Below are 23,680 nucleotides of genomic sequence, written 5' to 3'. Positions count from 1 at the left end.
AAGAAATCCTGCGCATTACTCAGCTCTTTTTTTTTTTAATTGAAATTAGGCCAGGGTTTGGCCTTTGGCAGAGAAAGCAGAGGGGAGGGACGGTGCTCGGTGCTGATCATCCTGCATGCTGCACACACTGACGCCGCCTCGCCAGCTGAAGGTGCCTCAAATCGCCCTCTAACCCGACGTCCACGGAGACACAGCAGCGTATATATGAGCGAAAACCTTCGTCTAACTCTCTCCTTGTCTCTGCTTTTATTTCCCTTGTCACCGTTATTGGTCCCAGATTAGGATGCAGTGTCAGGCGAGAGCAAATATTAACCCACATTCACACACAACGATATCACACACACACACACACACACACACACATTCGCACGCTAGATATCGAGTCCCAGTTGAAGTCTTTGTGGTTTGAAAATGTGCTCATACATTGTGGCAAAGCACGAGCATGACAAAAATAACACCGGCAGCGAGCAGATTGATTTCTGCCTTTTTTTTTCTTTTCTTTTTTTTTTTCCCCCTTTGTCTCACACACGCATTAGGAAGCGGGCACATTCGGTCATGGATACGCACGGAGAGGCACACTGAGAGCTAATGACCTCCCCTTTCCTTCGGCTCACTCCCTCTTTTTTTTCCCTTGCTCATCATCATCTGTTTGTCTGGCTTGAGGTGTGTCAGCGTTCTCGCAGCCTCCCGTCTCCCACTCTCTCCCCCATCTTGGGCTTTCGGCTGCGTCTGCAAATGACTTGGTGGGAAGCGAAAACATGCAAATAAGAGACAGATGAAGCGGACGAGACGGAGAGGGGAGTGGGTTCCCTCGCTTCGTTCTGGTGTTCTTTGCTCTCATTTCACAGAATTTCGCAGGCTTAATTTTGCAGACGCCCTAATTTTGATGCAGCGTTCAGTCAATTTCAGCTCTTGATCGGTTTCCGTCCCTCGTGCTCCCGAAGTATTTTCGGTGCGTCCAACTGGGAGTGTAATCTAAGACAAACCACGAATACATAGGTGGGATTGCATTTCCTGTCTAGCCATGCAGACCCTCACCAGCAATGAGACGCCACGGCGTGGGAGACACAGATCTAGGCTGACCTTCATGTGACCGTGGCCTCCATGACCTGGATGAGATAAACCAACTGAGTTAGTTCATCGTTTCCAACACACTTCCACCTTCTCTTCCACTCAGTTATATCAAAAGTTTCATTAACGTTGCTGAGTTGCAGCTTGCTGCCAGATCACGTCTTGCTTTGCTGCCAAATTAGTGTTGAAGTCAGCTGCAGGTCGAGTGATTTTTTTTACATTAGACTGTCTGAAAGCAGCAGATATGGAGGGCAACAACAAAGCATGGAAATCATGATCCATTAGCCTGACAGCTTAATTCTCGTTCTGTTTGTTGTGAATTCAGCGCACTTTCATATTCTGGGAGTCATATCAAATCTCTTCTTTTAATTCTGGTGTTTACTCCCACCTTGTTGCTTTCTAAATGCATTTTACCTGCTTCTGAAACTATTGATCTCCTGTTTTCTCTTTGCTTACCGTCTCCTTTACGCTCACGATTTCTCACCACATTTTCTCTGTGAGTTCCCTGCTCTTCTTAATTACCTCCAGGAGGGTAACTTCATCCCTCACCTTCTAATCAGCCCCACTGACTGACAAGTAAACAGCTTCATTTTTTCCCCCCTCGCAGATGTGCGTGCACTGACGCTTCTCTGACTCTCGAGTTTTGCTTTGAGCTCAAAACATGTTCCTCAAGACAGAATCGCCTTCACATTTCTCTCCAGACTCGAACTAAACCAAGGCGCCAGCAATTTCAACTCATCTGTATCCAACTTCTGCCCTAAGTTACTCGAAGATTTAAATTTAGAACCGAGCTGTCCTAAAAGTCTCAATGATGAACCCAGTTGCACACACAAGCATATCCCCGTCAAATATTCATGTCAAGTGTATTTGCACACAACTTTTGTTGTAATGAGTCACTTTCAGTTTCATACATGTAGTTTTTATTATTTATATCAAGTCCAGAGAACAATATTGACTTTGGCAAAATGAAATAAAAACAGAAAGGAAACAACATTAATGGTTAAAAGTCATAATTATTTCATTGAATTGGCTTTGTTTTATAGGCATCTCTGTGTGTGGTGTGTGTGTGTGTGCGTGCGTGTGTGAGTATGTGCATGTGTGTCTTGTGTGCTTCTTCAATATCTTTTTTTTTTGTATTTTTTTTGCCTAGGTATCAGCATTTTTTCTTCTAATCATGGAGTTTTTTTTTCTCTCTAAAACAAAAAAAGTCACACGTTTCATATTTTGCATTTGATCCTAACATCATTCCCCCAAAAACTTTGAAAACAGAAACACATGGTGCGACAAGTAACATTATTATTATTATTATATATATATATAAACTATATATATATATATATATATATGTACTTTCAAGTTTTCTCTTTTATTTTTTTCTCTTTGATAGAAGTTTTTCAAGAGTCTGTCGTCTGTGCCATTGGAGTATTCCAACAAAGAGTTAGTAGCTTCCATAGTGGTTCTGTCGGTGTTTTTTAACTTCTTCCTCTCTGAAAACATTCACAGTTTGGATTCAACATGAATTCTTGTGGCACAAAGGAATCACAGGAAAAATGAATCTGAAATTTTCCCCCCCTTTGAACTGCTGCCGCTCTCTGACCATGCTACATTACTGAGGATTGTGATTTTCACTGCTTGTGATGAAAATGTTCTAACACTTTGCTCTTTCTTCACATTGAATTTATCACCGCCTGCGTCTCATTTCTTTTTTTTTTTTTTCTTTTTTCTTTTTTTCTCACAGCGTGTCCAGAAAGCACGAAACATGTTAAACATGGATGGAGTCTTACTGACCGGATTGCCACTCCTGAACACACACACAAACACACACACGCACGCTCACACACACACCCTGATCCATCCCTGATCCATCAATGCATGCACACTTATGCATCCATTAGCATTATTCATTTGTCTGGTCCGATATCGACTGACATCCAGCGTGATCTCGTCTTTCAGAAATGCACACACTCACATGTTCCATCACACACCCCTGTCTCCTCCATTTTGTAATCCATATCGACTCCATTGTAATCCCAATGTCTTTCTTTTAATAATGTCTGTGCAGCACTCGCCGTTTCCAGCCTGTATCGATTGATCATGTCAAATGCGCCCATCTCTGTATTTATACTCCCATAATCCGCAGGCACAGCAAGCCAAAATCATTGTCCAGACAACAGAGGACACAAAGTCACATTCGTTGCGATTTGGAAAATACTTTTAAAATGGCCGTCTGTTGTCGGAGTCCGAAATCAAAGTAACAGAGAGAAGCTGTGGCATCCGGACCGTTATATATTTTTTTTTTTTGCCAGACGAGAGGCTTTCTCCAGTATTACCAGTCGCGGCGTTGCGTTTGATCCAGTGTAAATCCATGTGGAGGTGTCGGGGCTGGCACTCTGGAGGTCTGAAGTGTTAGCAAAAGTCTGGGTCTATTAGTGTATTGGCTTTACTGACATCCACACACAGCTCATCATACCGCCGCTTCTGCTACACAACCTTGGTTCAGTCGTACTATTGATGTCTCCCCCACCCCCTTTCATTAGGCCTCGCTTTATACCATTCACACTGCCACATTCTTTGTCTCGACTATCTTTCTTTTTTCTTTTTTTTTGTTGGGGCGCTAAAGCCGTAAGTTTTTTAGAAACCATTTTAGAATCAGCCCTCGCAATGTTATTTTTACACTCTCCCCATTTTCCTTGTCACTTCTCTATCCCCGCTTTTGGTTCTGCCCATCATTCTTCAAGTCGGCGAGAGATCCTCTTAAAATTCTACACCGACTTCCAGGTGTTCTGCTCTCCGTATTTCTTGACTTCTCCCAGGCCAAATCAAGGAGCTGCATAAGTGAGACTCGAGGCAATTTTTCTCTTCTCCATCAAATCAACCATCTGACCTGACAATCGTTCCCTCATCTACTGTTTTTTTATCCCCCCATTTTTGCTGTTCCCTCTACATGTCTATGCCTCTTTAGCCTTCTTTAATAAATATTTCCTTCGTGGAACCATTTACCCCTCTCGTGTTTTCAAAGTCTCTTTCCACAGTCCCTATACAACGCTTTCCTCCAGTTCCTCGGGGCTCCTTCCGTCCTTCCCCTTCTCCCGACCCCTGTCCTTCAGACTGCTGGCTTTACCCACCGCGACCCCGCTGTTGGAGTTGGAGTTGGTGGTGTTGTAAGCGTGGATGTATCCCCGCTGGAGATTGCACGGAGGCACGAAGCCCCCGCTGTTCTCGCCCTCGTCGCTGGTCGTCGAGGAAGTCGTGCTCGTGGTCGACGCGCACTGCACCAGCATCCCGTGCAGCGACTGACTCCGCCTGGTCCAGATTACGCTCAGCCGCTTGGCGTAGCTGACGGCGCCGTAGCGCCTGGCAACGGTCGCGGCGGCGTCGGTCGCCAGGGCGACCGAGGAGCCCATATCCAGCGAGTGCCGTCGTTTACTAACGGTCCCACAGGCAGGACTGAGAGGGGACAGGGGGCTCTGATAGGCCTGCGAGGAGTTCCATTTGTCCCTGCCCCTGGGCGTTATCCTCCAGTCCAGCAGCTCCGAGTCTCTCAGAGGAGCGGCCAGGGAGAAACTGGCTCGGTTGGTCAGTTCTCGCTCCAGACGGGGTCTTGGGCGCTCTCTGGAGCGCGACTGTCGGGGCAGGGTGGAGGGGGGAGAGGGGGAGTAGTAGAGTGGAGTTCTGTCACTTTCGTACGGTGGCGCCTTCTCCAGCTTGCGCTGCCTCACCACCAGCGCCATCTCACTTCCTGTCGTCGTGGAAACCACCCCCCCAGTTGAAAGAAACTGCTCCAGGTTGACTTTGGGTTTCGCCCTGGGCTTTGGCGGCAGTTTGGGGGGCTGAGAAGAAGCAGAATCCACCACCTCTTTGTCCTTCTCCCTGCTCTTCTCCTTCTCCTTGTCCCCTCCTCTTTTTGAGGGCAGACCATTGGGCAGGACCACCATCATCATATCGCCGGAACCATTCGATTGGTAGCAACTGCTACTGTTTCCCCCTTTGTCTCCGCCGCCAACCCCGCCGCTCTGACAGCAGGCCCCTCCCCCTGCCTCGGTGTTACCGTTGTGACATATCATGTGGTCGCTGTGATTGCAAACGCGGTGGCGGACCATGAGCGCCACGGTAAACACCAGCAGGGTGACAACGACAACGCCTCCAACCAGTATGGTGAGCGTCCCGCCCAGAAAGTGGGCCTGGAGAGAGTGGCACGCCGGGTAAACATCCTTGGTGGAGAACGTCGTGCAGCCCAGGACTTTCGTTGCGGCCAGCGACGTGATTGTGTCATCAAAAATGGCCAGCACGCACAGGTTGTAGTCCACACCGGAAACCAGGTTCTTCAGCAGGAAGCGGTCACTGGTTGATGGTAAAATCCTGGAGGAGTTAAAGAGAAAAAGTACACATCAGTCAGATAAATAAAAATGTATATTTGCAGTAACTTGAAACCTAATCTGAATATTCAAACGGCGCTAATGCTGACATTGAGTAGAAATGGTTGACTATTGGAAAAGAGGCGGAGGGAAAGGGGGAATGAAAGGATGGAAAGAAACTGCACAGGGGTGGGTACTGCAGCAGGGGGAGAGAGGGAAAATGAGGCTATTGATGGAGAGAGCGCCTGGGGAACATGAAAAGAGAACTCTGTCTGCTCATTTGGAGAGCAGGGGTGTGTATACGTGCACATACTTGAATCCCCGCAAGAAGCAAACGTCAAGCCATTTCACGAAACCTCACGATTCAACTCCAGAAGTAGCCATTTCAGAATTCGGTGTTCGCTACAAAAAACACGGGCATCTGATAAAGTTTTTGTAGTTCTGATTGGAAGACAGCAAATTCTTCTTTTCTCTTGTCTGCTGTCGCCTGCAAATGTGTTCTCGCGTGTGCCTGTAATGAGCGAGCGCTTGCGTGGGATAATAAAAAGAGGAGTGCTTTGAATGTGTCCTCATTTTAAGTGTTCCAGCAGCCGTTAGAACTAACAAATGGGGGAGAGGTGAACAATAGCGAGGGAGGGAGGAGGAGAAAAACAACGAAGGAAGGTGGCGATGAGGACAGGGAGCACAGGCGTTGCGTAAGTTGTGTTTGCTCGTCTTCGCGTGTGTTCATATATGACACGGCGGGGGTAAACGTGTGTGTGTGTGTTTCGATGGTGTGTGTAGTAGGCTTGGGTGAAGTGTGCGTGGGCATCTGTAGCTCACCTCAAGTGCCTGTCGACGGCGAACATGACTTTGCCCCTCTGGTGTGGGCAACTAAGTGTTTGTGTCCTTTCACGAACACAACTCTTTGTCCATTATTTTCTTCTCTACCTTTTTTTTTTTTTTTTTGTTGGTCCAGTTCCCTCGTTTTTTCCCCCCCTCTCTTTTTGTGCTGCATCAAAGGACTTATTTGTGCCGTTTATTCCTTATCATCCCGGTTCCCCTCAGACTGGAGCTACATTCTAAAATGCCATCCAGGATGACTCAGACATGCGAGGAGCTATGCTGCAGAAGGCCCCTAACCCTACTCTGTTGATCATGCATTAAAAAAAGAGAGCAAGGATAGAAGCAACTGGGTGTGATCGTTTTTTTTTCTTTCAATTTTGAATTTGGTGCAATCTGCTTCCTCCTACTTAATTAAAATTTTCACATTAAAACCGGGCAGACTGGAAATTCTCATATGTATTCGTATCACTGTTGATGGAATGGGATGATGGGATTAGATGCCTTGAATTATGCAAAGTTACCTGGGAAATAAGAGGAGCCTACTTAAGGCAAGCTACAGGGCAAACCGATGGATTTTGGTAATAGTATTTGCTCAGTCAGAATATTGATCACAGATTTTTTACTGCTTTCTCGGAGGCTTAAAAGTTAACAAAATTGGAAATTCTTTTGCAAACAACCAGAACATCAACAACCGCGCAGGTATAAGGGTTTTTAAGGGAAAGCGTTGCTTTCACAAAAAACACCAAGAGAGCTTTGAGTTGTAAAAACTTGTCTCTGAAATATCCCAAAAGTCGTAATTTTCCTAGAGAAACTCGGTATGACTTTAATAGGAACTCACAATGTACTGTCTGACATTTTCAGGCTTCACTATAATCTGAACAGATGCATGGACCATTCTCATTAAAGTCACCCTCATTCACTCGTCATTAGGTCTCTATGGACTTCTCGCTAAATCAGCCGCAAATTTGGTAGTTAACTTATTCTGCGTACCGGAGCAATTTACGGATCAGGTGAATGTTGTCATGGCAAAGGCTCATTATTTGGCTCTGCAGTGCAGTAATTTTATTAAGGCATTTCTATTTGGAGTGGCCACACTCGGCGCACTCAATGTTCATGAATTTAAATCCATCTTTCATACCCATTTACCTAACTTGGTCTGGTCACTTATGGCCTATATAGAGTCACTAGTTCACCTAAAACACAGGTTTATGGACTGTTGGAGGACAGTAAGTTATCTAGGAAAAAAAAAAAAAAAACCCAAGCACACACAGTGAAAAACATTCTTTCTCCTCTCATGAACGCCTCCTGGCCCAGTCCAACCGACGAGACGGCTTAGACCTCAGTCTCTCTGCAGGCCTTTCACACAGTGTGTCTCTGTGTCAACATGAAAATAGTGTGCAAACGTATCGAAGGCCGCAACGCCAAGCAATGCAATAAGACATCACATGTGACCATTTCTGTGCCGACGGAGGGGATATGGTAAAACTAATACGCCACAATATTCCTGGAAATGGTGGCATCCATTCTAACTCTTCAAATGGATTCATTAGGTTAAACGTCTCCTTCAGTTAATAGCTGCACTCGAAGAATGTTTATTCTACAAAGTGTCTGAAGCTCTGTGAAATGAACCTCAACTGTTCTCTGAGTCAAAAAAACCCAACAACAGTAACTACTGTACGCTGCAGAGCACTGCAGTGTTTTATTTTCCTTTTATATTCCTGTACCATTTTTCTAACTCAAGTAAATCCTAAAATTACAGCCAAACACCTGATGTATGACAACTCTAAATTAAAGGCCCCAGGCAATCAGTTGCACCAGGGGATTGTGAATCACACTCTGTCGAGTACAGCGGTACAGACAGTGTCCTCTCCTCCACATTTGATACATCAAACAGCATTCACAACACTTCTGCTATTACCGGAGGAAAACGAGCCAGGTCATAAAATAGGCTTATAAAAGGCCTTTAAATATTACAGTGGTGTCACTTCGTCCAGAGGCTTTATGTGTGCGGGTAATTGCGAGAACCCCATGAAGCAGAAGACTTGACCATCGCTGTGGGAAGTCATGTACACCAAAGAGGGGCCCGGCTCTTCGCACCAAAGGGTGGTATTTAAATCAGTTTTCTCTTCCTTTGATTCAGACTATTTCATACTTGGTATTCATGTCCTTTGCCTTTCATTTCCCACGTCACTCAAGTGTCTTTGCATTGTTTGAATTGGATGCTGCAGAGGAATTGATTGTTTTCCTCCTTTTTGATATGTGCACAAAATGAAATTGTATTTATTTACTTTTTTTTTACATAAGTGCACATTTTTTCAGTGTATGAATTGTGAAAATCAGGAATATTTATACATTCTGTCCATGGTGTGACACACAAACACACACACACACACCTTCAGTAAGTCCTGCGGTCATTTTTCCAATCCTGCCATTCAACACCCCTTCCTTTATTGGCTCTATCATCATCCTCCCCTCCATCCCTCTTTTGAGCTCTTTGTAGATCCTCTTCCCCTCAAAGTAGCTTTCTCATTCCTTTATTTCCTCCATCCATCTTTTTTGAACCGATTTCCTTCATTTCGCTGATTCCCTCTTAACTGTCCTGCCCTTTTTTATTGCTTTGTAATCGCCCATCCTGCCTTTCTTTTTTACTTAAATCTGCAGCGGCGCTCTCCTCTTTTGTTCCACAGTCAACCTCTTTCTTTTGCTACCTTTCACCGTGTGACATTAGCACTCTTTTCAAACTCCTCTGGTCCTCCTTTGTCTCTTTTTGTCTCCTCTGTATTCTTCTATGTTCTGTATTCTGCCGTCTTTCTGCAGACAATCAGCTCTGCTCGCCACAAATCCTTCGGCTATTCTTGCCAGGCTCCACCTGACCTCCCAGCCTCTCTTCTTTTCACAGTCAGCGTACTATATCTCTATTAGCCAAAGCAATAACCATGTAGCATGATTTAACATCCAAGGTCACTCCTCCTCTTGCTCCTTCCTTCTCCTCACCTTCCTGTCATTTCCTTTTTTTTTTTTTTTTTTTAGGTATGTCTGCTCTTTCCTCACTCATCCTCTCTCCTCCTCCACCTCTTTCCCTTTTCTCTGCCACCTCTCCATTTGCCCTCATCTTATATTACTCATCCTCCCTCAATCCCCCCCCCCCCCCCCCCCCCCCCCCCCCCCCCCCCCCGCATCTTCTCCTGAGATTGTGAAGCGCGTCTCTGGTTGTTTTTGCTACGCTGGCAGCGACAGAAATAGCCAAGCAAATTCACTAAAATATACATGGGAGACGCGGCCACACTCGCAGACGCACGCCCGCTTTGATATGCTGATCTGCTACCACTCGCTGCATAATGCATTTTTAACACTATTTAACTATATGGCGCCAGCACGTATGAAATGATCTTCACCTAAAAACCTCAGCATCTGTGAGACAATGTGTGTTCATGAATATAAAGTGCAGCTTGTGCTGGTCTGGAATAAGGCGACTGCCCGAACAGGTTTCCTTCAAGGGGGCCAGGGTGATTGCTCTCAACGCCGCCCCTGCATTCACACACTCGGGGACATTGCGTGGCATCCCCTAACATACTAAAGAGTGTGCGCTTCTCTCTGCACTTCTAATTACGCTCAAACCCTGCAAAAGGAGAGTGCGCACACGCAGATGCGGGAGGGCAGCGAAAGAGAGAAGGGGAGAGTGCTTTGTTCACGCCGGTGACACAGAAACGAGTAATTATGAGCACCCGAGAGAATGGGGGGGGGGGGGGGGGGGGGGGGGGCGGGGGGGAGAGACAGGTGAGAGTGGAGGAGAAAGGATTGCTGCAGTCCTCTTTCCTTGTCCTCGTCTTCTTTTTTCTCCAATTTTTGTCCTCTTTCCTTGTTACTCTGGCTGTCTCATCTCCTCCTCTTCTCTGTCTACATCGCCAGTCCTCCTGGTCTGACACCAGAGAGGATTGTGAACAAGGAAAGAGAAGAAAATGAGGAGAAACAACAAAGCAATTATCTATACTGCTCTCGTTTCCTTTTTTTTTTCCTCTCTCTCTCCTTTCGCCACGTCTTTTGCTCATTCACCCTTTCGTCCATTTTTTGGTCTTGATTCATTGGACTGCTTACTTTCTCGCGCGCCGTCTCCCTCGATTTTGTCTGCTCGCCTCCACTGTTTTCCTTGATCTGTCTTTCCGTCAATCTCTCATTTCCCCTCCCCATCCAGATTTTGTTTCATCCCTCCTTCTGTCTTTTTGCTTTCCTTAATCTGGCATTCACATTCAGCTTTTCCTCATTTGGCCTGGTTTTTTCCCGCGCCGCCTGATTCACTTGTTTTCTCCCTCATTCTCCCTTTTTTTTTTTTTTTTTTTTTTTCTTGAATGACCTCTTTCTCCTCCCCAATCCCCCTGTATTTGTCTTTCTCCATCACTTATCCCTCTGCTCTCTTCATTTTAATCCAACCGCCCAATAAATGATAGTATGAATCCCACCGCCCCTCCCTTTGTGCCTTGCTTTCTCTCGCTCCCTTCCAATATGTAGCTTAATAGAGACTGACATATGCATCGAGTGATGGCCTTCTTACTTTTTTCCTTCTAATACGTCTGATGGGAGCTGACATATGTATCGACACAGTGGTGAACACCTAATTGCCTCTTCACATGGGGCACGACTCAACCCTGTTTCACTCTCCCCTTCATGCTTTTGCCTGTCTTGCTCCTTGCCCGTCCTCCTGCCTCCCACCTTCTCCATCTTTGTCTCTGCATGCCTCCACCCTGCCCTGCTGTTTTATCTCTCCTTACATTCTTATCTGTCCATGCCTCAGCAGATGTACTTATCTTGTTTCTTGTATGTATTCTTGTATTGGTTACCAGGATAAAATAGGATTCCGGTATCGGTTTCCCCGGCAGTATCACAGTGCGCAGCACAGAGAGCCTCGTGTGACATGACAGCGATTTGAAAACACTGCATACGCTTAAACTCATCAGTAGGGAGAATTAGTTTTTAATGTAATGTGGGATCTAGCCATCCGTATACCAATGTGTGTATGATTTTTAAATATACGTTCAGTGCTCACGTTATTGTTGTTGTAATACGCCTGCTTTTTAGTTCCAGTTTTCTCCTCCGGTGACTCATTAGCCATGTTCTCGGCAGTCTATTTCTCAGCACGTGCCTTTCCTATGGCTGTCAAACTCTCACCCTGTCCCTTTCAACTGTGCGTCCTTTCTTCCTGGACTCCACTTTCATTATTCTCATTATTTCTTAAGCTCTGCATGATTCTCTCTGCAGCTTGGTGCTCTCCCTGTCCCTGTGATCGCTGCTGTTCCCATTAAATTCCAAGCCATACTTGGCACTTTGAGAGCCCAGCAGGAACGCCGCTCCTGTTGTGACTGGGGTGCAATTGTGAAATATTGTCCGGGCCTTCACACTCCTGAGAGGACTTCAGCATAAAACTTTTGCCTCAGACGTGTATTTGATAATACATATGTCCCACTGTCATGCCATATGTGTCAATAACATGAAGCGGTTTCTGAAAAACGAACATGTACATCCACCTGCAAAGTAACACCTTTTTATAAATCAGATGTGTTGATGTATGTAATATACATGCAGCGATTGGATTCTGACACCTATTGTGTGAAATGTGATGTATTCCTCACAGCAATATTGCTGTGAATCAAGGCTGCTTTTTACTATACGTGGGCTGGTTGATGAGTGACTCATTCAAACTGGTGTAATTAAGTGGCTTGATTGCATAGCTGTTCACTAACTAAAGAGAACGCTTCGCATACCTGTTGCAATTCAGCATCATGGCTATGAAAGTTCTAATCAGCCTCAACACAGCCTTAAATCAGCGATGCAAACATGCGTGCTTTCTTCAGTAAAACACTTGAGGTCATCCGGCAACATGTCCGCCAGTTCTCTACTTCAGAGCTCAATGCAAATTTATTGCGTATTGTCACCGCTTCAAAGACCAGTGGGGAAAAAAGCCAATGCAGGCACCGCTTCATTGTGCAGCCTGACCTTGATTGTATATTCTTCATATGCACACATGCAGAATGATGAAATAACGTCAAATCCAGCCCACATAAAATGCAAACCGTCATGACATAATGCTAATGCTGGGTCAAATCGACTTCACTCCCGCTTGTTCTATGCATTTTTTGGTATTAACTCTCCGTATTATGCATTCCTGCATGGGTATATAAGCTGGAAATCATACTGGGGGAAAAAAAGACAAATTGTGGAACAGATGGTACCCCAGGGGTTGCTTTATGAATGCTGTCTCATTACCATAGGGGGACACTCCTAACTCCCGTTCTTTGTCCTTCAGGTAGGCTACGTACGTGTGTGTGTGTGTCTGTGTGTGGCTGCTCACATTCCAGCAGCAAACCAAGATTTTCTTTTCTTTCTTTTTTTTTTTTTTTTTGTCGCTGTTCTTTTCGCATCATGTGAACGTCACCCCGCCCGAGACTCCCGGGCGCCAAAGTGTGGTCCTGTAACACAGTGGCGTCGCTCCAGCAAGGAGGATCAGTCGATGTAGTCAGGGGAGCTGAGGGCGTCGGGGCGAGCGGAGCCACGGCGGACACCGCATGGAAGAAATCCCACCTGGCTCTGTCACAGATGCCGTCAGAATTAGACAGGCCGTGCCAAAATGGAGGCAGGTCTTTCTAGCATCCCGCTGACCTTTTAAAAATGATTAAATCTGGCAGCCGCACAATGGGCTGTGCTGCTCTGTAATCTATATACCTCTGTCCCGCTATGTCTGCACCTCGCTCACACTCTCCATGCTCACTTTATGTTGTTTGCCGGGTTTTTGATGCTTTTCGTTTCTAAATCCTCTCTCTGTCTCTTTGTTTGTCTCTCCCTCTGTCTCTCTCCATCCATCCTTGGCCTAATTCAGCTGGCCCGGTGTTTTGTCCAGCTGCCTGAGCAGTCACACAACAGCAGAAGCAACCACAACAACACAAGATGAACAGAAAGCCTGAAAATCTTCCCTCGACCATCCTCCCGAATATATCTGTGTATATTTTGGAATTTGCACATATATCTCCCGCCTCTGGTTGAATCCGGTTCACTCTGACTTGTTAGCTGGTGTGATATTGCAGTTGGCAGTGGCGCATCGACAAGTCTGGTAGAAATCTATACTGGAAACTCCTGGCAGCACTGTGGTATGTTTCCTTTCAAATGCTTCCCTTTCCATTTCTGCTTCATCTTTCCCCTGAGACTGATTTCTCGGTGCCTCTTTTATGCCCTCAGACTCGTTGTCTCCTATTGCAACCTCTTCTCCTCTGCAGCTGGGTAAAGACTTTATGTCTCCGTTTCACCTTTAAAGTAGCCGCTGCCTCTCCATCTCAATGCGTCACTTATCCAGCCTTTTTTTTTTCCTGGTGGTGCAATTTGTTTAGGTTTTTAGTCAAACTTGAGATCGCTTACTCCCTCTCGACTGAGCCTGTGCGTCTCCCCCGTGATACCACTTGCCTTTGCGCGGTCTGTTTTTGCTTATCTCTCCTCTGTTTTCCCCCTCTGCTTTGAGCGGCTCAGCATTTCCTTGTCTCAAGCTGCACAGCTGAGCCTTCACCTCGACTGATGCTGCCATTTCTCCACAGTTAGAGAGGGATATTTTTTTAACTGTGTCACCCTTTTTTTTGTCTTGAAGAACTAAATTTATTGAGGGAGCCTGGGATTTGAAGGAGAAATATGAAGACCGTACTTTTATTCCCGAGCTCAGCACTGAGTTTCTGATACAACTCTGTCAGAGATATTGATTAACCAGGCACCCCTGTTATTTTCTTCACCTCGATTTGAGCTTTTTCGCAATCCGAGTCTTGGTTTATGGAGATAAGGAGTTGTGACTCGATAACCACCTCCCTTATTATTGGAGTGTTTTCCGCGGAGGAATTAACACAGCCGATCAGCGAGGGAGTTGCGATCTCATTCAGTTCATTTAATTCAATCATTTAATTAGTTTTCTGTGTAATTGACACAAACATGCCACGGGACTGTGCAGACTCTGCACTGCTTTGTTTTGAAGTGCCATCTCAATAGGACACATATTTACGATCCTCTCTTCATCCTTCCTGCCCTTTGCTGTGGGGCTTCCACCACATTTCCTCCCCTCTGTTTCTTCATTTGCTTTAGTGTCTCTTTTTATTGCGTTAATTGTGTTGCATCTTCTCCATCTCTTGCCTTCTTGGTCTCTATCATGGCATTAGTTTTTTTTCCTTCAGACTGATTGAACACACACGTCTGTCTGTCTTATTCCTCTTACCTATCCTTTCATCTCAGCATCTCCGAGAGCAGTGAATTGGGGACAGACTGTCTTCACCTTCTCCCTCGGTCTCTCTCCTCCACCTCTGGAAACCTCAAAGGTCTCCTTCCTGTCTAAAATTTCGACCTTTTCTTTCCTTCAGACTCCATACTTGGCTCAACTATTAGTTTCTTCCCCCCCATCCATCTTTTTTACATTCACCCCAAGCTGCCATTTTTCTTCCTTCCCCTGAATCCGTCTGATTATAGGCACATTCAGTATTTTTTTTCCATCTTCCCAATAATCTCTCCATCTGTCTGTCTTCTGTGCCCTCTTCCTGTCAAAAGGTTGCCTCCATTTTGCCCCTCCTCCATAACGCTTGCAGCTTATTGCCCTTTTTATAACACCTGAGGGAAATTATGCTCAACCCCAATGTGAATGCCAACTCGGAAGAAACCTGCAAACATACAGATAATGCCTTCAGTTTTTTCCCGTTTTATTTTTAGTATTTTCTTTTCCTCGCTGTCCTTGAGACTGTGTGGCTGCAGCAGTGAGCCCACACATGAATCTTTCATTAATACATGCCTGGAGATTCGGATTTGGCAAACTTTGATTTTGCTTACTTATAATTCAAAAGTAGTATTGCATATTTAAGTGCAGCAAGGAGCTAAATCTGAAGCCAGAGTGTATTATAAGGAAAAGCAGGAGTCCATTCATGCATCCGATGCTCTCAGACTGATTTACTCCATGTCCTTGTTCACTCTTTTGTAGTGGTTTTCTTGATGCTTGAGTGGTTAGTTTGTCAGTCTATCAGAGTTTCACGGTGTAAGCACAGAGAGTGAGAAGCTTGGGATCCATTATTCTTCATGTTGCTAAGGTGTGTTCTCACAGAAGTTCTGCTTTGATTCGTTTGTCTTTCTAATCTTTTTGGCTGCTGCGAGTGTCTACAGTACTGAAGCTCCTTGTTCTTTCCCGCAGCAAATCCCACAGTTGCGCTACAGCAACACATTAAAACGGTGTACAAAACCTGTCAGCTTTGCAGACTTTTTCTTATGCATGGAGATAAGTTTTTTTTTTTTTTTTTTTTTTGCCTCATGTTATTCCAGAACTCTGCACTCCAAAGTTGTAATGTAGTGTCTTAAATAATTTGTGCTAACAAGATTAACATTGCAGTTCTTAATCACAAATTCAGGCTTTTTCAATGGTTATGTGCTTCCGAGAGCACGGTGAGTAAGCAAGGACACTGAAGTGTGATGAAATCTGATTTTAATTTGAAATGGCATGGCTTACTTTGGACTTAAATGTTAATTTGGATTAAATATACATTCCTGCACAATACTTTCACTATTTTTTCGCTGTATCTCCCCATCGTAGTTAGATATTCATTATATTTTTGGGACATTCCCTCCATTTAAACTTCTTTTTTCCTCCCTCAGTAACTCCATCTCCTTGTCCTTCTCATTTCCCACTCATCCATATGCACTGACTGCTCACCTGTTGGGTTTTAGTTTCATGCAGTGATGGAGATAAATTATTAACTACCATTGCCCCTCCATCCATTCATCTGTCTCCTCGTTCATCCTCCCCTTGAGCTATCTGCCCGTCCGTGGACAAGATGAACAGTTTCACTTCAGAAGTGTCATGCTGTCATAGATAAATATTTCAGGGGTTTTGCATGAAAGCAGGTTTCACCTTTTAAGCGAGGACGGCTCTGACATAAATGCTAAAATGGCTCGTGGTTGCATATATGGCGTAGAGTGGAAACTGATAACAGATAGCCTGAGGCCAAGTATCAATTGTTTAGAGGGAAAGACTCCCGTGTTTGCGCTGCGAGTAAATTGTATAATAGATAAAGTTAAACTGACCTGTAGATGAGCGTGTCGTCGGCGGTGCAGTTGTACTGTATCTGATACATCCAGACAACGTAAGCCGTGGACAGACGTCCCAAATCCCACCGGACCTGCGCCGAGGTCGATGTGACTCCTTGTACTCCAACCATCCGCCCCTGCTCCTCCTCCTCCCCGTCTTCGTCCTCCATGCTCCCGTCGACGTCGACCCGCTCCCCGTCGGAGGTCCTGCCGCCGTCGCCCTCGTCCGCCTCCCCTCCGGCTCGCCTCCCGTCGTCCGCCTCCGCCGCGCGTCCCACGCCGTTGTTAATCCCTCCGTTTTTCCCCGTGCTGATATCCGACGAGCCCGGATCGCTCCTTAAAATCCCGTTGGTGACATTCCTGTTGGTCTTGGCGTTGACGCTGGTACTCCCTGTACTTCCACCGGCTCCGCCTCGGTGCGGCAGAGGGATTATTTTCAGGTCCACGGTCGCCGTCGCCTCACCCGCTGCGTTTATTGCAATGCACGTGTACGCTCCATCATCTCTGGCAACCGTCACCAGCATATCCAAGGTCCCGTTGCTGAAGGAGCTGGTCCGGGACGAGTTGGCAATGATGCGGTCATCCGGCGAAACCCAGTGGACCACCGGCTCGGGGTCACCAATGGCACGACACTTCAGAGTGGCCCGCTGGCCCTCCAGAACCCAGAGCTTGTGGGTGTGCCGAGTAATGAGGGGTGGCTCACAAGTGAACTCCTCCTCTGGGATTGACCAGAAGTATCTGGAAACAAAAAGAGGCAGGTAGTAAAAAAAAAAAAAAAAACTAAAGCAGCGTCACGTTTTAGGCTAAGAACAGGGATTCGTCACCAGGGGTTTCAGAGATGGGTTTAGCCGATTAATGGCTTTTAATAATTTAAAGCTCAGTGTGCTCCACCATCAATTTAAGGTTGAAGATCCGAACACTTCACACAGTACAAAAATAACACAAAAAAGCATAACACAATTCATAATGGGAGCAATGGCAAATAACTAAAGCAGATGCTCATTTTTTTTTTCCATTTTTGGCCACAGCTTACTTTTGACTTCATAGTTATATTAACTACTAGTTTGAAGGATCAAACTAGTGGTTAAGCAGTCAGATCTCACCACCTGTCTGCCCTCCAGGTTTTATTCCAGTTCTGTTCTTGCACACACAAAAAAAAATCCCATTAAGGTGTCAAAATATGAGGCCCGTAATTAGATGTGTACTGAAACAGATCTGGTTTTACAGCTTATAGGACAGCTTGTCCTTGAGACCGGACAAAGAAAACACTGAAGTAATTACGCCTGATACAAATCTTACTATTATATTGTCCCGGCTAATACAAAGAAAGCCTTCATTTACTGGGGGGATTATTACAATTAAGTGATGTTTACCTTCCAGCCAGGTGAGCAGGAGTGGCACATGTCTCCATGTCGTCTGAGCGGATAAGACGCCGGAGCCACAGCAGCTCACAGTTGCAGTGCAGCGGGTTCCCTCCGAAATTCAGGCTTATGACGGCGTTGTAGGGTGTGGGACTTATGGCACCGGTCTGGGACCTGAAGATGATCGAAAGGTGGACAAATTACACGTCTGTCAACCTGATTCTCGCCTTTTTTTCCCAAAGATATTACCTTTTTGTACTGTAGTGTACAAAAACTTCATTTGCTATTCTGACTGATTCACCAAAAGCAAATTGAAGACCACTTGTCAAGATTTTTCAATTCTTGTTGAGTTTCTTGGCAGTGTTATCCCCCCTTTTTTTTTTAAATGCACCAACCACACTGTTTAATCTCTTTAATTTCATCGTTTTATAGGAAGATTTAATTGTAGAGGATTCAAGAGCAGAGTTTAATAAAACTGAAATGGCTTTGGTGTAAAGTAAAGTAATGGCATCAGCAAGTTGATAAGAAGAAATTAGAAAGAGGACCTACAGATTAGAAAAATCATCCTCAGCAGACACTTACGCACCTACCCAGGAGTAACACTGCGGCACCATCACAAGCATCCTGGAGCTGGTTTATGATTTCAAATTGGAATAATTTGCAATTATCTAAGAAAAAAAAAACAAGCCCTTTTCAAGCTTTCGATCTAATTACGGCAAGCTTCTGGAAGGCAGACCAAACGTCTGTAATAAGACCTATAAAAAACAAACTGGCAGACTTTACTCTGCAGCAGCCACACAAGCAGTCGGGATAGCATTTAGACTTCGGTTCTGTTTGTACATGCAATTCAAACATTCGTTTTAGATTTCACTCATTAGACACTTTCTTACCCAGGTAACTTGTTTACAGCAAAAATATTATTTATAACTTAAGGAATGGCGCAAAGAAAGAAATTAAATGGAAAAAAAAGAAAAAACTTAAGATTGTAAGCTCATTGATTTACACTTGGAAACTTTAAAGTCTGAAAAGGTTTCCCAAAGGAGGAAAGAAAACAAAAAAACAGAAGAAATATTGCAAAAAGCAAACACAAAAGAAAAAGGGGCATGAATCCTGCTGTCTATAAGGCCTGAGTTACATGGCTCCACGCAGAGATAACAAGCTCAAGTCGGCACATTTCAATGGCAGGCATTTGTAAATCTCTGCAGCGTATTTTGCAGGAACTAAACCTAAAAAAAGAAAGTGAAGGGGGAATGGATGTGTTCTAAAGAGTTTAGGGAACACTCTGGTTTGAAGGTGCCAATTCACCCACGGTGTGACACAGCAGGGTTGTTGGTAGTTATCTGGAGATAGAGATATCTTTGAACTATTTGGAGCTCAGTTGGCACCTCAACAATGATTGTCTTCCTTTTGACTTCACATCCACTCACTACTCGCCTTTCCCTCCTCTTGAACTGAAAATATAAAGTGGACACGATGGATCTATAAGGGTCTTACTATTCACCTTGCAGTCACTTTCTCTTGTGAGTTTCTTTGTCAGACATGATGTGGAACAAGTCGGCGCTTCGTTCCTATATAACACAACAGAGAGTGGGGGAATGGAGAACAGATGGCTTTGTTTCCTCTGTTGTACCAGCTGCCTCACATGTTCCAGCCAGTGGACTGGTGAGACTGAAACAGTTTATTGTGCTGCCTACATGCCGTACATATGGTTAATTAAATGGCAAAATAAAAAGCGAATGGAGTGACTCAGATTTTTTACAGAATGTCTCTTTTATAACATTGTCTTCCTCTGTTGCTGTGCCCGAGCAGCCTCTGTTCAGTGCCATATGGTGAACCCAGTCGTACTGCTGCGCACCGCAGAGCATTGCCCCCATAACCGGCTCTCAAAGAAACATGAAAGACGGAGGATTCAAAGTTACCTTGCAAAGAGAGGGTCGGGAGGCAGGGTCCGGAGTCTGTTGGAGGTCATGTCCAGCCTTGCAAGCTTGTACAGCTCTCCAAAGACTCCTTCTGCTATGTGGTCGATCAGGTTGTGGTCCAGGTTCAGAGTGTGTAGACTGGCCATGTTCTGGATGGACTCCCATGGTACCCTGCAGACATAAAAGAACATTAACGACGGATAAATATGAGATGCGGGCTCATGCGCTCTTTGGAAAATGGAGAAACATGAATGCGTCTGAAGAGTCATCGCAGCTGTGAAGGGATTCAATCCCCGGCTGGCTCGCGTCCCTCATGGCTACGCTGACACAGTATAAGACATTAACCAGATTAAAGGACGCTGTTCCCACTAGTGCATCAGTTAAAGTTCACTCTTTATGTCCTGAGTGCTTTCCTATGAGGCTCTGTGGGAAGCAGAAACGAGCAGAGACTAATTAATGATGACTGCAGTAACAGAACAGCAACAACAGCAGATGCTCATTTTCCTTCGTGGTCTTTTTGCCGTTTCTTGGTTTGACGAGTCCCATCTGTGACCCGCTGCCGTAATCATTTAGTCGTCCTTAAGTGCCGTCATTCCCTGTTTCCGGTCAGTTCGTGAGATAAAATTTAAAATACAAATGTAGAAAAAGAATGAAAAGTATGAAGATTTTGTCTGAGTCAGGCATAAATACATTTGATTATATTTTCTTCTCAACCCTTTCTTAAAGATCATGTAAGTTTAATAACTTGTAAATATTTCAGTATATAAAATATGTTTCACTGTGATGAATGTGAGCAATTTTATCCTTTTACTTAATCCATCAGTGAGTAAAAATAATGGTAACAGCAGATTTATTAGCCTGAACAGGAAAATGCTATATATCATAACAAAATGTTTTTGTCTTAATTTGTGGGAAGGAAATAATGAAGCTATTGTAGTGCAAGGACAAATTGTTGTCCTCATTAATTTTTATTGTGTTAATTTTTTTTCTCATGTTGAGGCCTTGATAATTATCAGTAATCAGATTTCGGCAGCACTAAAGGGAAAAGATCGTTGATTATCATATTGTAACTCCTTTTTTATTTGTCTGTAATGATGGAAATGTTGCCAGTGTCCTTGAAAACTGAAAACTGAAACACGATCAGGTTCCCAGATACCGTATGGAATCGGTGTGTCTAAGCGGTGGTCCCCCCCCCAACCCTCTCCTCTGGCATGACCTGTTTCCTTGATGATGCATTTTTAATCGCGATCAAACTCTCTGAGGCACGCTCCCTTTGAAACGCGCCGTATTCTCCACAGTAACCCACAAAAAGGGCAAACAGCAGTTGCTAATTTATGCGTCATTAAAACTCTTTGCTCCATTCTTATGGTCTGGTGGAGGTTGGAGAAAGGCCAAAAAGCCCCTGTAGAGGAGACAAATGAAACATCTTAATCAGGACTGACAGCAAAATGCTGCCGAATTCATCAGCGTAGTGGGGCAGCGTGAGGTGGGATGGATGGGGACCATCATCATTGTTCTGACTTATTATTTAGTCCAGAGGAAAAGATAGTAGCGCTAAGAAGAATCCCCATTGTCCTTGAGCGTGATGAGGAGAACGCTACGCGGTGCTCCGCTATAGAAATCGCCTATAGCGGCGTACTGTTATTCACAGCGGAGTGAGCTCAGAAGTCACCTCATCAAGTCTTAACCAAATTGAAGTCAAAGAAAATTACAACCTCTTCAGAACTGATTCACTTCTACTTTACTGAGCTCTCACTCATGGCCATCCAGCCTCAGCAGTTTCAGACATCCACTCTCTTCATTGTCTTTGCCGACTTTTGCACGAGCATAAAAACTCTTTCCACGCTGCCTTGAAAATTTAGAAGCTGAAATGTGTGTCGAGAGAAAACACTTCTGAGACCCAGATCTACGCGCAGGGAGAGTCTGGAGTCGGATAATGTGTTTCTACTTAAAGAAAAATAAATTAGATAGGATGCGGGATGCGTGTGGGCGATCACAACAGAGACAAAGCTTTTTTTATTTTTTTTTTTACCTCCTGAGGTTATTGTAGGACAGATCAAGGTCTTCCAGCGTGAGCAGGAAGTCGTCAAAAGCCTGGGTGGAAACTTTGACTAGCTGGTTGTTGTTGACAATCAGATGTTGTAGATTAACCAGACCTGCAAGGTCTCGGGGTCCGAGTGTTGTCAACCGATTACCTGGACATCAGAAAACAGAAAGTATCAGCACTTTGGGTTGTAACGTTTAGAACGTCGTATCTGAGAAATCAGAGCACAGTTGGTATCTCACCATCCAGATGCAGGGAGCGTAAACTCTCCAGGTCGGCGAAGGCCATAGGTCGAATAAGGTGGATGGTGTTTCTTGACAACGTCAAATCGACCAGTCCCGTCATGTTAACAAAGTCATTTCCACCCACTTCCATGATGAAGTTGTCGGCCAGTCGCAGCTCCACGGTGCGGCGGTCAACGTGCGGCGGGACGAAGAGGAGACCCTTGTCGGCGCAGAGCGTACTGAGGGATTCCGAGAGGTTGCGGCACACACAGTGGAAGGGACAGGCTGAGACCACGCCCCATGTCTCTCCCGCTCCAATCAGGGAAGGCAGCAGGCAGCATGTGACCAGCGTCAGCCAGTGAAACACCGGGAAGGTGACCGAATCGGGGAGCGTCCTCTTGCTCGCCCTGGGGCAGGCGCAGTGGATGAGGTGTGATGAGGAGGGCAACGATGAGACGAGAACAGGGGGAATAAGAGAAAGAGACAGGACGGATGGAGGGAAAAGGGAGGGGGAAGTGGGGCTCCCAGCTTTTTGTGTGGGGTGGAGGTGTGCGTGGGGCAGGTGTTTCTGTCTGCAGGGGTTGAGGGGTAAGGGGACAGGCATGGTAGAACGCCTGGCGATCCACAGACCTGAAGACACACAAGGAGAGAAACAGGTTGACAAAGTTAAATATTTTTCCTCCCCGCGGCCTGGTCAGACAGTGTTTTATAAAGAGATGTCTGAAGTGTGTTTTCGTGTCTGGTCTCCTGCCTTCCACCTACTCTGACCAGACATAGCTGGAACAAAAGCCAGTTCTACACACATGCATGCTTGTGTGGGCCAGTGCCTCTTAAACAAACACCACTCTACACTAATGCCCACTCGGTGCTTCACCACAGGAAGAAGTTCGCGTCGGGAAATGGTTGACACCCCTGCAAATACGCACTTTGTTTTTGTTCCGGCACCTTTTTCGAAGCTCACACTGAGCCCTGTGTACCTCTTCACCGCTACAGCTCATTGCCTAGCAACAACATCCCAAAAGACTGAACACAGCCAGTCCCTATAGTAACGGTTACCTAGAAACCTGTAAGTGCAGATTAGACATGTGTTATATATCACATAGGACCCTTTGTCACAACTGTGGGTCAGGGAATCAAATTGGGTCACCAGCCTATCAGCTTCCATTCTGCAGCCTGAGCATAATGTGGGTCTTCGTAGCGCGACACAGACAAGACGACCACTGGAAATCATGCGGAAGAGTCTGCCTGTAAATAGATACTCTCTGGCTGTGTGATGTTAAGATACAGAAATGACTCATTGCCGCTGATTGGCATGCATAATAGTTGTTATAGCAACTGTAACCTAGATACAGTGAGAGTGACAGGGATTGTTGGTAACAGTCAGAGCCGCAGTCAGATGCACACAGGATGGGAACTGTTGTATATTGAGCAATGAAGGTAACAGGAGTTCAGCGTTCTGGGGTTTTTTTAATTGAGGCAGTGTAAACTAAAGAAAGTATATATGCTTTTGAAATGCAAATTGCAATTTGTCCTTCGCTACTACAATCGTTTCTTTTGCTTGACTTCTAAAATGTTATCTTTGCATCAGACCAGGTTGGAGTGGCACATTGTTGAACCTTTCGCTTTGTATCAAAGACCTGAGGAAACCTACTGCCGGGATGATTATTCATTTCATCTCAGGCTGCTTTATGTTCTCACATAAAGCACAGAGGAATGAAATAAGTAGCACCCTTAAAAAAATGATATAGGAGTATATTACATGTGGTTCACTCTATGCTCCAGTGATTGGTATTATTAC

At 45.1% G+C, this 23,680-nt stretch overlaps 2 protein-coding genes across 3 annotated transcripts in view; one reads left to right on the top strand and one right to left on the bottom strand.

Annotated features, from left to right (window-relative positions):
• Positions 1–23,680, top strand: part of pcxb (pyruvate carboxylase b) — a 277,811-nt gene that overhangs the window by 150,624 nt on the left and 103,507 nt on the right. The window lies entirely within an intron of this gene.
• Positions 2,546–23,680, bottom strand: part of LOC115385128 (leucine-rich repeat and fibronectin type-III domain-containing protein 4) — a 40,115-nt gene continuing 18,980 nt past the window's right edge. For both annotated transcript variants that reach the window (XM_030087168.1, XM_030087169.1), the window contains exons 3-8: positions 21,901–22,512; positions 21,647–21,809; positions 19,615–19,785; positions 17,708–17,869; positions 16,332–17,072; positions 2,546–5,430 (exon numbers count right to left, since the gene is read on the bottom strand). In XM_030087168.1, coding sequence (XP_029943028.1) covers positions 4,107–5,430; positions 16,332–17,072; positions 17,708–17,869; positions 19,615–19,785; positions 21,647–21,809; positions 21,901–22,486 — 3,147 coding nt within the window. In that variant the 5' untranslated portion in view covers positions 22,487–22,512 and the 3' untranslated portion in view covers positions 2,546–4,106. The remainder of the gene's footprint in view (positions 5,431–16,331; positions 17,073–17,707; positions 17,870–19,614; positions 19,786–21,646; positions 21,810–21,900; positions 22,513–23,680) is intronic.

This window comes from Salarias fasciatus, chromosome 3, assembly GCF_902148845.1.
Source record: "Salarias fasciatus chromosome 3, fSalaFa1.1, whole genome shotgun sequence".
Lineage (NCBI taxonomy): Eukaryota > Metazoa > Chordata > Actinopteri > Blenniiformes > Blenniidae > Salarias > Salarias fasciatus.
This window is presented reverse-complemented; position numbering and strand designations above follow the sequence as displayed.